This window comes from Perognathus longimembris, chromosome 2 (assembly GCF_023159225.1).
Source record: "Perognathus longimembris pacificus isolate PPM17 chromosome 2, ASM2315922v1, whole genome shotgun sequence".
Classification (NCBI taxonomy): domain Eukaryota; kingdom Metazoa; phylum Chordata; class Mammalia; order Rodentia; family Heteromyidae; genus Perognathus; species Perognathus longimembris.
Genome location: NC_063162.1, coordinates 116454056 through 116471674, shown reverse-complemented (window position 1 = coordinate 116471674; position 17619 = coordinate 116454056). Strand labels below are relative to the sequence as shown.

The 17619-nt window shown below is 37.4% G+C and overlaps 1 protein-coding gene across 8 annotated transcripts in view; it reads right to left on the bottom strand.

Moving 5' to 3' along the window:
* Nucleotides 1–17619, bottom strand: part of Ankib1 (ankyrin repeat and IBR domain containing 1) — a 110347-nt gene that overhangs the window by 75034 nt on the left and 17694 nt on the right. For 7 of the 8 annotated variants that reach the window (XM_048340003.1, XM_048340002.1, XM_048340004.1 and 4 more), the window contains one exon: nt 1880–2154. In XM_048340003.1, coding sequence (XP_048195960.1) covers nt 1880–2067 — 188 coding nt within the window. In that variant the 5' untranslated portion in view covers nt 2068–2154. Of the gene's footprint in view, nt 1–1879; nt 2155–6339; nt 6430–17619 lie in introns of those variants that run through there. The other variant, XM_048340005.1, reaches the window with a different exon arrangement.

Here is a 17619-nt window from a genome sequence, read left to right as displayed (position 1 = left end):
GTGGTCACTGTTTCTGATTTCAGTACCCTTTGTCTTATACATGAATTTATCTGATTTGGGGAAGGGAAGGGAAATAACAGAAATGGTGGGACAAAAGGTGAACCAATGCAACCAACCATACTCATTAGACACTATGTTGGAAATTAATTTTACAACTTGGGGGGTAGGGGAGTTACTGGAGAAAATGAGGAAGATGGTACCACTGTTGGATATAAAATGTACTCATTACCTTATATAACTGTAACCCCTCGATACATCACTTTTATAATAAAAGTTTTTTAAAAAAAGAAAATAGTATACTCAATAGATATTTGCCATTATTACATTAGCACAATATCTTATTATCATTAATATAGACTCAGTTTGGGATATAAAAATACAAATGTCAAACAAGCTAAATTTAAGATGCATCTGTACAGAAATTAGAATTTAAAATTTTTTTAATGATTTAACAGCAACACCTATAAATGCCAAAATATACTTGATAAAGTCTTGGAGCTGGATGACCTAAATTACTTATGGAATTTTTTCACACACAAATCTTTGTCTAATGGTTTTATAAAACTGCTATATACTTTGCATAAGACACTATGCTAGATGCTCGAAATACAAAAAAGGTAGGGGTAAGCAGAGAGAAAATACATAAAATTGTAAAACACAAAGTGGTACCATAAAAAAAGTTTCTAAGTTGTTTTTTAAATAAGGTTACTGTGAGTTGTAACCATCTAAGATGATACATGTAGCATACACAGGACCTTGAAAGGAGATAATAAGAAAGTAGATAACAATAGAAAGGTGAGAGCATGGAGGAGAACTAACTTCCTGGCACAGCATGGACAAAGCAAACAGAACACCCATGCCATATTCCAGAGATATGAAAAAGAACAGCTTAACTTGAACAGTGTGTGAACACAGAAGAAATATAAAAAGTTGAAAGCAAAAGGTTCTAAAAAGCTTAGAATCACAGTGGTTCAAAAATTATTATTTCATGGTATAAGCCAAGAAGTTTATGCTTCTTTTCTAGCATCAGACTCCCGTTGCTACATGATCAACTTCTAAAAAAGTTACAATGTATTCTATCCTTTGTCCTTTTATTTTATAGACTAGCAAATATCATATATAAGTAAATAAGAATCTTCAAGTATTTGCTGTCCATAGTTTTTTTTTTGCATTTTCACTTTTAAGAAAATGTTTTAACTTTAGAAAGCATGTTTCAAGTAAATGAATCCATTACAAGAAAGTAAATTCAAACCTGACCATGACTAGAAAGGCAAAACCTGTTTTCCAGCTTAAAATAGCAGGTTAGAGAGAATTTGAAACCTCGCCTTTGGCACAATTTCCTACAATTTTTTTTTATCATTTGCAAGTACTTTCTAAGAACTGAAATGTACACTAAGACAATATTATGTATAGTAAATCAAGTGCTATATTTTATTCTAACAAACATGGAATAACTAAAATAAGTTCATAGCAACAACATGTGAACCAATTTTGCTATTAAAACTTTTTTTTTTTTTGGCCAGTCCTGGGCTTGGACTCAGGGCCTGAGCACTGTCCCTGGCTTCTTTTTGCTCAAGGCTAGCACTCTGCCCCTTGAGCCACAGCGCCACTTCTGGCCGTTTTCTATATATGTGGTGCTGGGGAATCGAACCCAGGGCTTCATGTATATGAGGCAAGCACTCTTGCCACTAGGTCATATTCCCAGCCCTATTAAAACTTTTTATCTAATTTAGGTATAATGAAGTAAAAGAGTACTAAGTAATACCAAAAAACTTATACGAAATAATGTGGGCATATTTTAGTATTTGTATCTGTTTGCAGATCACAATTGCTTTCCCCTCTTGCCAATAGTTTTCTATTTGTTTACAGTAATACTCACCCTAATATTCTATTCATTCCATGTCGAGCAGCATAGTGTAATGGAGTATTGTGCTGGTAAGGTTCCCCATAAGATGTATTTGGATCAAGAGATTCTTTTAACTGAGGATTATTTTCATATATTTGGCAAGCCAGGTTTTCATCACCATTGATGAGTGCTTTACGGAATTTGGTGGTTGTATTTCCCATGTTTTGTTTTTTCTTTTCTGATAGGCAGTGGCACTTTTTTCTTCCCTCCTTCAGCCACTTATTCAATGCTTGAACATGTTCCACATTCTAATGAAGGAAAAACTGTTCAAATTAGGTTGTAAAGCAGTAATTACAAAAGCAACAGCCTAAAGAAACAATTAGAAATACTAACAAAATCTGGAAAACACATATAGGAAACAATTATTACATGTTACCAAACAAGTTAGTTAAAAAAAAAAAATTCAAAATTTTCATGCTGCTCAAGCTAACTTCTTGTTGAATAGTAACATTTTCCCATACAGAGATTGTTAGGTTTCAAAGGCTGTGTACTTTGCCCTACAAAAGTTATCTACACATATGAGCTCTTTTATAATCTTCTTCATAGGGACAACAAAATCAGTTTGATTAAGTTTTTATAGTTCAATGCACTTAAATTTCTGTTAATTATGTAAAATTTTACTCTGCCAATTTGTGGAATAGTCAGATGTCTTGTTCAAATAAAAACTGAAAAATAGGTCTTACAAAACCAGTAAACAAAAGGTGAGAATGTCTAGTACTTATAAGAACACCAGAGGAAAAAAAAGACTTTATTTTACTTATTTATTTTCTCTTGCCAGTCCTGGGGCTTGGACTCGGGGCCTGAGCACTGTCCCTGGCTTCTTTTTGCTCAAGGCTAGCACTATACCACTTGAGCCACAGCGCCACTTCTGGCTTTTTCTAAATATGTGGTGCTGAGGAATCGAACCCAGGGCTTCATGTATAGGAGACAAGCACTCTTGCCACTAGGCCATGTTCCCAGCCCCAAAAAGACTTTAAAATGAAAATACATAGTACAATATAACTATCTGATAACAGAAAAGAAAAACATAGCAACTAATAAAAATGACTATACATAGGCGATAGTAATTACCTAGTACTGAATCCTTCCCCCTTATCAATCCCATATCCTAACCCTTTAAAACTATTAAATTTATTCCTCCTTTTTATAAAGAACTAAAAACCAAGCTGAAAATATCAAAAGTTTATGTACACTATGTTTGAAAAGAGACTATAATGAAGATCGTATGGGGATATAGTATTGAAGCAATGTGAGGAAAGTACATTAGACCTGAAGTTTAAAATACCATATTTTCCTAAAGTGTAATTTTAAGTAAGTTATTTGTTCTCTAAAACCTAAAGTTCCCATCTGCACAGCAAGAAAAATGACTCCATAGGTATAGTGACAAGGATTACATGAGCAACATTTTATAAAGAATCCAGAAAAGTCCTGGGTTAATAATGTATTCAACAAGCACTAGTGTTGTTCTGTCCCTGAATCTCTTGTTGAAATATGACTGCTATACCTTGAATTTCTCTCATAAACCTATATGTTGAAGGCTTGGATTCCAGCCTCTGGCACTACTAGGAGGAAGTTAGATGGCTGAGTGTTTACACTTGCAGAAGCTATTGGCGCACAGTCCCTTCTTCATTCATTTTTGCTTCCCTATGGTCTTGAGGTGAACAGGCCAGCTCTGCTGCATGTTTCTGCCATGATGTACTGTGCTACCACAGGCCAAAGCTACAGAACTAAGTGACTATCAACTGGAAACTCTGAAAACAGCCTGAGCCAAAATAAACCTTTCCATTTTTAATTTGTTTATCTCAGGTATTTTGTCACAGTAATGGAAAGCTAACACAATAATCAAAATTAACAACAGAAACAAAATAAAGGAATAGATATAAGTAAATGTATGAATGAATGAATGAATGAGTGAATGAATGAATATAAGCCCTGGGGGAGAACTGGTAAGAATGGAGTTCAGGTTCTCAAGTGTTGAATGAACAGAAGATAAAACTGAAAATAGGTTGTATCAGATAAGAAATTTATAACTTTCTCTGAAAAGGATAATTAAAGGTTTTTATGCTGAGCAAGGATATAATTCTTTTATACTTTAGAAAATTAACTCTTGTGACAATACAGATGATAGAAAGGAGGAAGGAAATTTTAAAGCAGAGAATATAAAAATCTATCATTACCCAATTAATTAAGTGGCAGCTTGGATAGTAAAACATAGCTTTAAAAACACTTGCAAAAAGCCAGACACCAGTAGCTTATGCCTATAATTCTAGCTACTCAGGAGGCTGAGATCTGAGGATCCTAGTTTAAAACTAGCCCATGCAGGAAAAAAGTCCCTGTGAGAATCTTATCTCCAATTAACTACTCAAAAACTGGAAGTGGCACTGTAGTTCAAGTGTTAGAGTACTAGCCATGAGTACAAAGAGGCTCATGGACAGTGGCCAGGCCCTGAGTTCAAGCTTTGGACCTGGTAGTAACAATTTCAACAAAATACAATTTAAAGAACAAAAAAAAATGAGTTGTTTAGGTTACTTATAAAATATTGACTCTCAAGTGTGACTGTACCTCTAATAAGTGAACAATTTCCAAGTGTTCTACTGACAAAGCTATAACTTGAGCAATTATCAGAGTGTTTGAGGTGGCACTTATGCATGAGCATTTAAGTTCCTTGGGTGATTTCATTATTTAGATACCACAGTATAAAAGTTCCTGGATGCTTCTAGCTAAATGTCAGGGTAAGGCATCTTTCTTGCCTAGGGCATTATCTACTGACTATGATGAGACATTTTCTAGCCCACTTATATAATGAGGTCCCCTATTAGGTCTTTTATATGTTGTCTGATACTGATTTAAAATGTGTTTAATACGCAAATAGAAACACATAGTAAAATTTCTTGAGACTGCAAATAAAGAAAAAGAGTCAGGCTGGGAATGTGGCTTAGTGAGAGAGTGCTTGCCTAGCATGCATGAAGCCCTGGGTTCAATTCCTCAGCACTACATAAAAGTGGTGCTGTGACTCAAGTGGTAGAGTGCTAGCCTTGAGCAAAAAGGAGCTAGGGACAGTACTCAGGCCCTGAGTCCAAGCCCAGGACTGGCAGAGAGAGAGAAGAGAGAGAGAGAGAGAGAGAGAGAGAGAGAGAGAGAGAGAGAGAGAGAGAGACAGAGAGAGACAGAGAGAGAGAAAGACAGAGACAGAGACAGACACAGAGAAAAGAAAAAGAGCCAAAGTTTACTAGCACTATGTAAATAAGAACCTTGTTTATAATGTGTAAATATATGTACTTATGCATATATATACTATAAATATATACACAAATTGAAACATACTATAAAATACATAATTTAAATTCTTATTTAAGTTTTTGGAGAGTTGTAGAAATCTTAGTATAGTATCTTAGAAATTTTAGATAGTATTTCTACTTTATTGTAGCACCTCAAATCACAAGAGTAAATCAATCTATTCCACACTCTATACTTACCACAATATACTAGAGATAATTCTGTAATCTTTCATGGACACCTTAGATTTTACTTTTTGTTTTCACAGAATGTATGAGTAATGTACTGATTATTCTCCATGAGATAATTTGCTTGGTTGTACTGCTGTACATTTTTTTTTTTTTTTTTTTTTGGCCAGTCCTGGGCCTTGGACTCAGGGCCTGAGCACTGTCCCTGGCTTCTTCCCGCTCAAGGCTAGCACTCTGCCACTTGAGCCACAGCGCCGCTTCTGGCCGTTTTCTGTATATGTGGTGCTGGGGAATCGAACCTAGGGCCTCGTGTATCCGAGGCAGGCACTCTTGCCACTAGGCTATATCCCCAGCCCTGTACATGTTTTTTAAGGGGGTGCTGGGATGAAAAGCAAACTAAACCTTGTCCAGTTTTTTAGTAGTTGAGATAGGACTGAGCAATATTTTTCTGTTTTGTTCCATTTTGAGACATAGTCTTGCTATGTTGCCTGGGCTGGACTGGAACTAATAATCCTTCTGCTCTCTGATCTGAGAACTGGAATTATACACATGCACCACTACATCCAGTTGTGTTTATTTCTAATAATAAGCACTCCATTCACTTTGCTATATATTTTTAGCCATACAAATACAAAGGGCATGGGTTCCAAAGAGTCTTTTCCAAGTATTTGGAAACTTTCAACTATTTTGATCTTATCTTCTCTGATAGAACTCAGCTTGAATTTTCAGAGTTAAGGATAAGATTAACTAATAACATTGTCTTTCATTTATTTTACAGTGTTACTTTAGCAAAATGTTCTGTGAGAAAAATAATTTGTACGGGGGGAGGGTGGAGGGAGGGAAGGAAGGAACAAAGGAACAAAGGAACGAAGGAAGATAGACCTAAGGAAGCAATAGCATTATGGAAGAGGAACTTAAAGGAACAAGATGGTTTAAAAAAAAAATCAGTCATTTGCCAAATGTACATACAATATTGGTTATTCATGCAGAAAACCATAGTGGCACTTAGAAGGCATTTTGGTGGCTTTCAGTCATCTTCAATTCTATTTCATTTCTAAAATTTGATCAACAGGCCTGAAAAGCCAGCAGGAAACACATCATTTAAAATTCATAGTTCCGGGGCTGGGGATATGGCCTAGTGGCAAGAGTGCTTGCCTCGTATACATGAGGCCCTGGGTTCAATTCCCCAGCACCACATATACAGAAAATGGCCAGAAGTGGTGCTGTGGCTCAAGTGGCAGAGTGCTAGCCTTGAGCAAAAAGAAGCCAGGGACAATGCTCAGGCTCTGAGTCCAAGCCCCAGGACTGCCCCCCCCCCCCAAAAAAATTCATAGTTCCATTCTCCACAGAATTACACTCAGAAGTCTTGCCTAGAAATTTTCCTGATGTAATCTTTTACTTTTTCACAGACACAGCTATTATTGCCTCAAGTAATCATTACTGTTAATCAAAACCCTTAAGTAGCTGGGTGCTATGGATTAGGCCTATAATCGTAGCTACTTAAGAGGGTGAGACAGGGAAGACTGCAGTTCAAGATCAGCTCATGCAAAAGATGTTCATGAGACCCCTCTAACAGCCTTAGGTGGACAGAGTAGTATGTGTCAGTCATCCTAGCTTCGTGGGAAGTATCTGCACAGGAAGTGGAATCCTACCTCAAAAACAACCAGTACATAAAAAGTGCTGGTGGAGTTGCTCAGTGGTAAGAGTATATATTAGCTAAGTGAGAGGCCTGATTCAAACCACAGTACTGCCAAACAAAAACTTTTAAGTAATATTTCTCCATGTAATGTAGAATTCACATGTTATAGATATCAAATATTGGGTTTGTACAATATTTCCTGTGGGGGTGTTGCTAAAAATTAAATTCTATGTACTCATTTCTACAAGGCAAGCACTCTTGCCACTAGGCCATATTCCCAGCCCCTCATTTCTAGTATATAAAAATACAACTGAAATTATATATTGACCTTGAATTCTGTAAACCTGCTGAATTCAGTTATTAGTTCTAAAAGCTTAAAAAATAGATTTATGCAAGGGACAAAGGATAAAGAGACAAAGCAATGCAACAGCAACACTTACAAAACTGTATGGTGTAAATCAACTGTACAATTCATGGGAGGGAGAGGGAAATGGGGAGGAGGGAGGCGGAAAAATGAGGGAGGAGGTAAAAAGTTGAATAAGAAATGTACTCTCGGGCTGGGAATATGGCCTAGTGGCAAGAGTGCTTGCCTCCTATACATGAAGCCCTGGGTTCAATTCCCCAGCACTACATATATAGAAAACGGCCAGAAGTGGCACTGTGGCTCAAGTGGCAGAGTGCTAGCCTTGAGCAAAGAGAAGTCAGGGACAGTGCTCAGGCCCTGAGTCCCAAGGCCCAGGACTGGCAAAAAAAAAAAAAAAAGGGCTGGGGATATGGCCTAGTGGCAAGAGTGCTTGCCTCTTATACATGAAGCCCTGGGTTCAAGTCCCCAGTACCACATATACAGAAAACAGCCAGAGATGGCGCTGTGGCCCAAGTGGCAGAGTGCTAGCCTTGAGCAAAACCAGGGACAGTGCTCAGGCCCTGAGTCCAAGCCCAGGACTGGCCAAAAAAAAGAAAGAAAGAAATGTACTCTCTGCCTTACATATGAAACGGTAACCCCTCTGTACATCAGTTTGATAATAAAAACTTAAAAAAAAAAGAAATGTACTCTCTGCCTTACATATGAAACGGTAACCCCTCTGTACATCAGTTTGATAATAAAAACTTAAAAAAAAAAAAGAAATGTACTCTCTGCCTTACATATGAAACGGTAACCCCTCTGTACTTCACTTTGACAATAAAAAATTCAAATAAAAAGAGAAACAAAATCACATTTATGAGGATCATTTAAAACAGATTCATATCATCTATAAATTGTCTTACAAGCCTAGCTAGATGGATATTGTAGATGAATATTAAATAATTGATTAGAAATGGGGAAATATATTTTTATATACTTGAATAATTTTGCTCAAGATATTTAGCATTTGTAAAGTGAATAACAGTAACTGTACAATGAAGAAACATGGAAGATGCTTTCTTAATCACGTGATCATGACTAAAACCTCAAGAAACATACTGACAATATATGTATCTTAATTTGATGCACTAAAAATGTTCTGAGGTGTTCTCATGGAAATAAATGTATAATATCTACCTAAATTTGAGAAATATTAGAACTCAAATGGTGAAGCATTCTCAAAAATAACTAGTCAATAACTTCAAAAATGTTAAGACCATGAAAGTCAAGAAAAGTCTATATACCTGATCACAGATTAGTGGAGAGTAAGAAGACGTGACAATTAAAGCCATGTGGGATACTAATTTAGACGGAAATGGAAAGCTGGGTGTGGTGGTGCACCTCTCACCCCAGATATAGTGAGAAATGTAAATAGGAGGCCAGAGGTCCAGCCCAGCCTGTATAAAAAATGAGACCTTCTCTCAAAAATCACTAGAGCAAAAGAGGATAGAAGTGTAGTTCAGGTGGTAGAGCAATCAGGAGGAGGTTCAAGTGGAAGGGCAAATGTCTCACAAACATGAAGCTAAGTTCAAACCTTCCCCCAAAAAAGACTAATGATGAAAAATTGGTAAGATATAAAATGTATTAGACATCTTCATGGATGGTATCTTTTGTCAATACCAAAATCCACTGATACTTGAGTCTCTCACATAAAATGGCTCAATCTGTACATATAAGCTACATACATTCTCCTGCATGTCTTCCTTTATATCTTCCCTAAATTATTTTTAATACTTGACACAATGTAAGTCTGAAGTGAAATGCTCCTGATAATAAAGTCTGTCCTGAGAAATTTGGGGTTTAGATTGCCAAACTGCCTACTAAGACTGGAGTCAAATATACTTTCACTCTTAGCTTCCTAGAAGGTGTTCATGAATATCCATAGTTTATAGAATAGCTTCTGAGTTTAAGAGTATTGCTAGAATTACCTGAGCTGAGAAAAAACTTTTTAACATAAAAGCAACTTCCTTGGTAACACACATGACAGAATTAAAACTCACTTTGCTGTAAATAACAGCAGTATTCAAAATTAAAGAGATACATAAACACTATAGACTGTTACCATGATAGTAATAAAAAGCTGATCACTTTACCTGCCTCATTAAGAAGGAAAAGGAGGTAACCCATCATGTTCTGACTCCTGGATATCTTTTAGATCCACATAGCTTTCAAAATGTGTAAAGAATGTTGCAATTAGAAAAGGAAGAACTGGAAATAGCTGTAAAAGGCAGCAGCTAACAGCTGCTCTTTGCCAAGGACAAATGAACACTGAAAATTGTTAGCATGAAGTTCCTTAGTGAGAAGCTGTAAAAACATAGGCTATACCTACAGTATGAACTGTCATTCTTTTCAATTTCCTACTGAAACATAAAATTGCCTTTCATAATTACAACCCTTCACATAAGTAAAGTCTTCAGACAGGTAAAATTTTTCTTAGGAATATTCAGCTTTCATGTACATTTAACTTTTCAACTACTCAAAGTTATATGTTACATTTTAAACACTCCACCAACTGCTTTTCAAACTTTGAATTCAGAATTTCATACAGTAACTGACAAACATTTCACAGCTCTAATGCTATGATGCTGTTAGTGAATAACTTAATTCCGGCAACTATGGCATCTCTGACTGTTCAATATTGTTTGCTTGCATAATTTCTTAATAATACATTGTTTTTATGTTGAAAACATAAGTGAAAATGCTAAATTAGAAGTACTTACTTAGGCTGGGTACTGGTGGCTCACGCCTGTGGTCTTAGCTACTCAAGAGGCTGAGATCTGAGGATCGCAATTTGAAGCCAGCCCAAGCAGGAAAGTCTGTGAGACTTTTATCTCCAATAAACTACTCAGAAAAAGCCAGAAGTAGCCCTGTAGCTTAGGTGGTAGAGCACTAGCCTTGAACACAAAGAGGCTCAGGGACAGCACCCAGCCCCTGAACTGAAGCCCCAGAAGCAACCAAAAAAAAAAAAAAAAAAAGTGCTTACTGGGGAACTAGGTAAGTCATATCATAGTCTCAAAAATGATTTTTTCCCCCTGGGGGCGGAGTCAGTCATGGGGCTTGAACTCAGGAACTGGGTGCTGTCCCTGAGCTCTTTTCTTCAAGGCTAGTGCTCTACCACTTTGAGCCACAGCTCCACTTCTGGTTTTTGAGTGGTTAATTGGAGGTTAAGAGTCTCATGGGGACTTTTCTGCCTGGGCTGTAATCTTACCTACTCCAGAAGCTGAGATCTGAGGATCCTGGTTCAAAGCCAGCTCAAGCATAAAGTCCAAAAGACTCTTATCTCCAATTCACTATGAAAAAGTCAGAAGTGGAGCTGTGGTACAAGTAGTCAAGTGCTAGCCACGAGTGAGAAAAGCTAAAGGATGGTGTCCGGGGCCCTGAGTTAACACTTCAATACTGGCACACACAAAAAGTAAAGGCTTATAAAATTATAATAGAATTGATTCCCTTTCTGAAATCAACCACAAAGAACAGAGTTGCTACAATACAAAACTGCTTTACTATCTTAATTTGAAAAGACCATTCTTTAACTACTGCTTTTTTAGTCTTTTTAAAAAAAATCTTTAAGTAGTTCTACAAAGGGGTTACTATTCAACATGTCAGTTTTTAAAGATCATTGTCACCCCTTTCATCATTCTCTCTTCCCTCCCAACCCCATTCTTCTTGTGTATACTAGTTTGTGTGTTCTTACTTGGCTTTTTCCTGGGGCTCTACAACTACAGCCACATCTCCATTTGTGACTTTTTGCTGGTTAACATATAAGCAGCTCATAGACTTCCCTGCCTGGGCTGGCTTAGAATTACGATCCTCACATCTCAGCTTCATAAGTACCTAGGATTACAGGCATGAGCCACCAGTACCCAGCTTATCATTCACTGTTTTAAAGTCAATGAGTCTTTCTAGTTTGGTATGTCCTCCACTATAAGGTGTTCTTAAACTTACTAATATGAGTGGGAAAAAATCAAGAAATATTATATTGTGTCAAAGTATAAGTGAGGGTTCTTTCATTTCTAGTACCCTCCATTTTTCTTATCATTGTACTCCTAAGCAAAAACAAAACAAGTTAAAGTGTTTATTTATTATCATAAACTTCAGAGGACACTATCATAATGTAGGGAAAGGTTAACAGAGCAGGCTAGAGACAGCTATTCTTAGGTTTGCCTGCAAGGCTCATTGCTGGTGTCTAGAAAGCTGGACTTCAGAAGGATTCCTACCATTCTTTGACCAGAATAGTTAAGTATTCCTAACTGTAAAAATAATGTAGTAAATGCCAAGCATGCTTTTCTAAATGTGCTATTTTTCTTCCTGGCAATCTGGAATTTTGGTACATGCTTGACAAAAGGTGGCTACATAACTGAACTCCAATAAAAACCTGAGATGTGCTGGAAGAATCTACCACATCTTGTGTGAATCCAAAGTGCTGTGGCTACTTCCTGTGGGTCTCATTCCATGAGGCTAATATCTCTGCTAATTTTGCTGAGAATCTTTTTGCCATAATAAATTCTAGCTATATATACTACATGCTGAGCTCTGTGAATCCTTAAGGGAATCACTAAATCTGGGGTGGCCATGAAGACTACTAAATGTAATGGTGCCAGAAAAGGATACATCAGGCCACTAAAATATGGAAGCACTGTCAGGTGATAAAAGGATGGAAGAACAGAGTATTATGAATCACTGGTACTTGAGAAGCTATGGGATTATTTATAATATGAACATTAAGTGAGCTATCTTCTATTTTGAAAGAAAAGAGTTGACTACAAAATTTGAAAATGATAGATGTGACACCAGCAAGCTGGCGTGCTAATCCCCTGGCCCTTTGCTGAAGTAAAGAAAGAGAGAATTGGGGCTGGGGATATAGCCTAGTGGCAAGAGTGCCTGCCTCGGATACACGAGGCCCTAGGTTCGATTCCCCAGCACCACATATACAGAAAACGGCCAGAAGCGGCGCTGTGGCTCAAGTGGAGGAGTGCTAGCCTTGAGCGGGAAGAAGCCAGGGACAGTGCTCAGGCCCTGAGTCCAAGGCCCAGGACTGGCCAAAAAAAAAAAAAAAGAAAGAGAGAATGTTTTGAATTTTGTTCTTTCCTACAGAAATAAGGATATGGGATCCAGTTATTCTCAAAGGTGAGCTTTGGGTGGGCCAAATATGTTATAAGTTTACATTTTTCTTCCTCCAAGAAAGAGGAAAAGAAAGTTAAATCAACTTCTAGTGCTGAAATAAATGCTTAGAAAAAAGGATAACCATCTAGCTGCTGCTGAACTAACTCCATATCTGTGCACTCTGGTTATTATTTACACTAGGCCTTAACTTTATTTTTCATCCTCATAACTGTAACACTAACATTTAAATGCAAATTTTACTTCTAAGGATTTTCAATAAATTTACAAATAGAAGAAAATTTTACAAAATATTTTTGTATTCTGTGACTGCTATACGTGGATGCATGATAATTGATAAAAAAAAAAAATCTGGGAATATGGCCTCGTATACATGAAGCCCTGGGTTCGATTCCCCAGCACCACACATATAGAAAATGGCCAGAAGTGTCACTGTGGCTTAAGTGGCAGAATACTAGCTTTGAGCAAAGAAAAGAAGACAGGGACAGTGCTCAGGCCCTGAGTTCAAGGCCTAGGACTGGCCAAAAAAAAAAAAAAAAAAAAAGATATGTTAGAATGACTAAGTAGGACAAAGCTTGTATTTTCTTGTTTTGATTATGAGAATAAATGAAATTTAAACTCTTTGAATGTTAGAAAAAGAGTTAAGTGAGACCAGTTCCACTGCTGGGACACCATGAAATCTTGTCTCCTGTTCCTGTCCTGTCTCTTGTTCTCATGTCTGGTCACCACAGTGTCCCAGTCTAACTCTCCATTGGAGCTGAATTGGTTTGTTGGTATTGTTTTTGTTCTTTCTTTCATCTCTGACCTGTTTCCTAACAGTGTTAAGAATATCTGCAGGCTGTAGACCTTTGTAACAACTGGCTGCCTTCAGAAGGTAATGCTCTAATAAAGACTCCAAAAGTGGAGCTGTGGCTCAAGTGGCAGAGTGCTGCCTTGGGCATAAAGAAGCCAGGGACAGTGCTCAAGCCCTGAGTTCAAGCCCCAGGACTGGCAAAAAAAATAAAATAAAATAAAATAAAGAAAAGTTAATTTCCATAACTGATCATTTTTGCCTACAGGAGCCTCTGCAGAACATTAGTAACTTGAGAGACAATTCTAAATATAGATATACTTTTGGAGTTTTAAAAACCAGTTTTTAGTTGCTAGTAGACACTTAATAAAGTGAATGTTTAACCCTTAAAGGTTAATTTTGGGGGGTGGATCAATTTGGACTCTAGAGCTTAAGACTTGCTTGTAATTTCAACTTGGAACACAGCTGCCTGGCATTACAGTCTTGGCTTAATGCTGCAAAAGACTAGTTACCAGCATTTTCAAAATTGTGAATTCATTGATCATAATTGCCAAGCCCTGACTCTAAGCTAAAACTGTCTGATATGGGTCATTCCAGCCTCAACATGAAAATATACTGAACTGAAAATAGATCAGGCTCAAACAGGACTTAGGCCTGGGACAGTTGTAGATTTAAGATACTCATTGGTGGGCCTTACACTACAAAAAAAAAATCAGTAGATGACAGATGGTTTGTCTGGGTCACACCCAAATGCAGGAAAAGGTTTATTCTCTGATGGGGCAATATGCAATTAGACTGCTGTTCTGCAGTGGATAATTATATTTATAACTTATGATTCTTGCCAAAAACTGCCAGGTAGGGGACAGTACATCAAAAGAAACATGATTCTTCCACCTACTCCAATATACAGAAGACATCCCTTGATGTTTTCTAATGACTTGTGTTCAGCAATTTACAGGAAAGGACACATAACCTGACCCTACTTCTTTCACCTTTCTCCTGGCACCTTAAGTGAAGTAGTTTGATTGTTAAATGTAGCTTTCCCCTAAAAGGGAAAGCTGTTTCATTTTTCTAATTTAAGTGAATCATAAGCTTATTTGACAATAACCTATTATTCTACTGAAGTAACTACTGTCCTCAACCTAAGAAAACTGGTTGAATAAAATCTAGGGATTTTGTCCCCATCCCTCAATGCTATCTTTCTGATGCAATCTAAGAAACAGAATAAAATACACTATTGCAAAAAGATTCCAGAGGTTAGTGACCTATCCTATTAGCATAACATAAACTTTCAACTGTAATATATGACAAAAGATACAATTTTTAACGGCTATTGTGTTTAAGTTCTGGAAAATAGAGTGGCCCACTGCTATGTCTGCAGAAGTATGCTCTTGGGCTGGGAATATGGCCTAGTGGAAAGAGTGCTTTCCTCATATACATGAAACCCTGGGTTCGATTCCTCAGCACCACATATATAGAAAACGGCCAGAAGTGGTGCTGTGGCTCAAGTGACAGAGTACTGCCTTGGGCAAAAAGAAGCCAGGGACAGTGCTCAGGCCCTGAGTTCAAGGCCCAGGGCTGGAGGAGGAGGAGGAGGAGGAAAAGAGGAAGAGGAAGAGGAAGAAGAGGAAGAGGAAGAGGAGGAAGAGGAAGAAGAGGAAGTGGAAGAGGAAGGAGGAGGAAGAGGAGAGGAGGAGAGGGAGGAGGAGAGGGAGGAGGAAGAGGAAGAGGAGGAAGAGGAAGAGGAGGAGGAGGAGGAAGAAGAAGAAGAAGAAGAAGAAGAAGAAGAAGAAGAAGAAGAAGGAGAAGAAATTGTAATTACCTTATAGATTTATATAAAAATAATATAAATTAAAATGACATATAAAATATTTTTAATATGTTCTTATGATGAATAATTTATACCTTAGAATGATAGCTCCCCCAAACACCATCATAGTTGGTCTTATGATAAAGGCTTTTTGCACTTTAAATCCTTTGTACAAAGCTTATTCAAAAAAAATGTCATGTAAGACAAAGGAAGACATGCAAGTTGAAAGAAAATATCCACAATAATTGCAGCAAGTTTGTTATTGAAAGGAAATGGATTTAACAGGAAGATATCCTTAAAAAAATTTACAATATGATTACATTAAAAGAATCACCTTTTAATTCACTAATTTTACAAAAAGACAATCATACTCTTTTACAGATAAAGGTAATTCAAATGCTTTTCTTCCTTGTAGTCCAACACCTTTTTATTTACCCTGATAATATCACAACTTTTTCTACTGTGATAAGAATACATTCTCCTTTTTTTTGTTGAGAAACTCCTAATAATGTAAATCATAACGAGGTTTACTAGTAGTGGCCCCACACCACAAATTCAATGGAGAAAGGATAGTTTATTTAACAAATTATGTTGAATCAACTAGATATCCACCTATCAAAAAACAAAACAAAGCAACAACAATAACAAAAAAAAACTCCACAAACTTGAGTATAGCTCATATGTTGAAGGCTTGTTTACTACATATTCCCAAGGCCTATAAAAACATTTTCCTTTCCTAATCTATATTCTAAGGACCCAAATTTATCTCATGAACAAAACAGAAACAGAAAGAGGGAATTAAAACTTGTTTTTCTGGGGCTGGGAATATGGCCTAGTGGCAAGAGTGCTTGCCTCATATACATGAAGCCCTCCCTAGGTTTGATTCCTCAGTACCACATACACAAAAGAAGCCAGAAGTGGGCGCTGTGGCTCAAGTTGGCAGAGTGCTAGCCTTGAGCAAAACGAAGCCAGGGACAGTGTACTTCAGGCCCTGAGTTCAAGCCCCAGGACTGGAAAAAAAACCCCAACCAAACAAAAAACTTTTTTTTCCTTTTCACCTTGTTATAATGGATTGCATCCCTTTCAGAACAAAGGCATATATACTATTTATGCTATCAGTGCCTACCATTCAAAAGCATTTTCTTTCATTTCAAAAACCATGTTCTCATTTACCATATTCTATTTCTATGCTACCATAACCATATAATAGAGAATTATACCACTTACATCACCTATAAACCACAAACATTTTCTGTTTTTAAAGTAATCCCTGAGTTGGTGGTTTGTGCCTGTAATCCTAGCTACTCAGAGGCTGAGATCTGAGGATCAAGGTATCAAGGTTCCAAGCCAGTTTGGTCAAGAATGCCCATGAGATTCTTAGCTCCAAATAACCACGATAAATACTGGAAGTAGAGCTGTGGCTCATGATAGACCACTGACCTTGAGCCAAAAAGCTCAGGGACAACAGTACCCAGGCCCTGAGTTCAGGCCTCAGGACCAACACACGCGCACACATATACACACACACATACACACGTGTGCACAGAGTGTACTGATATTTGCCTTTGTTCCCAGATACTAGGAGGCAGAGGTAGGAAGATCACAGTTTAAGGATAGCCCATGAGACTGAGACTAAAACTAAACAAAAAATCGACTACAGTTGTATCAAAAATCTGAAAATAAGATATGAAATTTTAAATATACTACAGAAAAATGTAGCAAAAACTCTAGAAGATATAAGCATAGATAAAATTTTCCTGAATAGGACTCTGGATGACCAGGGGATGAGAGCAAGAATCGACTAATGGGACTACATCAAACTGAGTTTCTGCAAAGCAAAAGCAACAACCACCAGAACCAAGAGAAGACCCACAGAATGAAAGAAAATCTTTACTAGCAACCCAACAGATAAAGCATTAGTATCCAGAATACACTGGAATACAAAATCAAAATCAGAATGGTGATTAAATCTAATCAGAAAATGGTCAAGGAAACTGAAAAGGTACTTCTCATAAGAAGTACAAATGGCTAATAGATACATGAACAAATGTTAGCAGAGTGCCAGTGGCTCACGCCTGTAATCCTAGCTACTTGGAAGGCTCAGATCTTCAGGGCTTGAAGTCAGCCCAGGCAGGAAAGTCTGTGAGACTCTTATCTCCAATTACCAAAAACCAAAAACCAAAAGGCCAGAAGTAGAGGCGTGGCTCAGGTGGTAGAGTGGCAGCCCTGAACAGAAAAACTAAGGGACAGTGCCCAGGCCCCGAGTTCAAGTCCCAATACTGGCACAAAATCAGAATAGTTCCACATTCTTAGCCAGAAGAGAAATGTTAATCAAAACCATACTCTAGTCAATGGCAATTGTCAAGAAAACAATAACAAATGATGAAAAGGATATGGGGAAAGAGAATCCTTCACAAAGTGTTGGTGGGAATGTAAACTAGCAGACTAGAAGACTAAAAAAGTAGATCTTCCTAAAGACTACACTATAC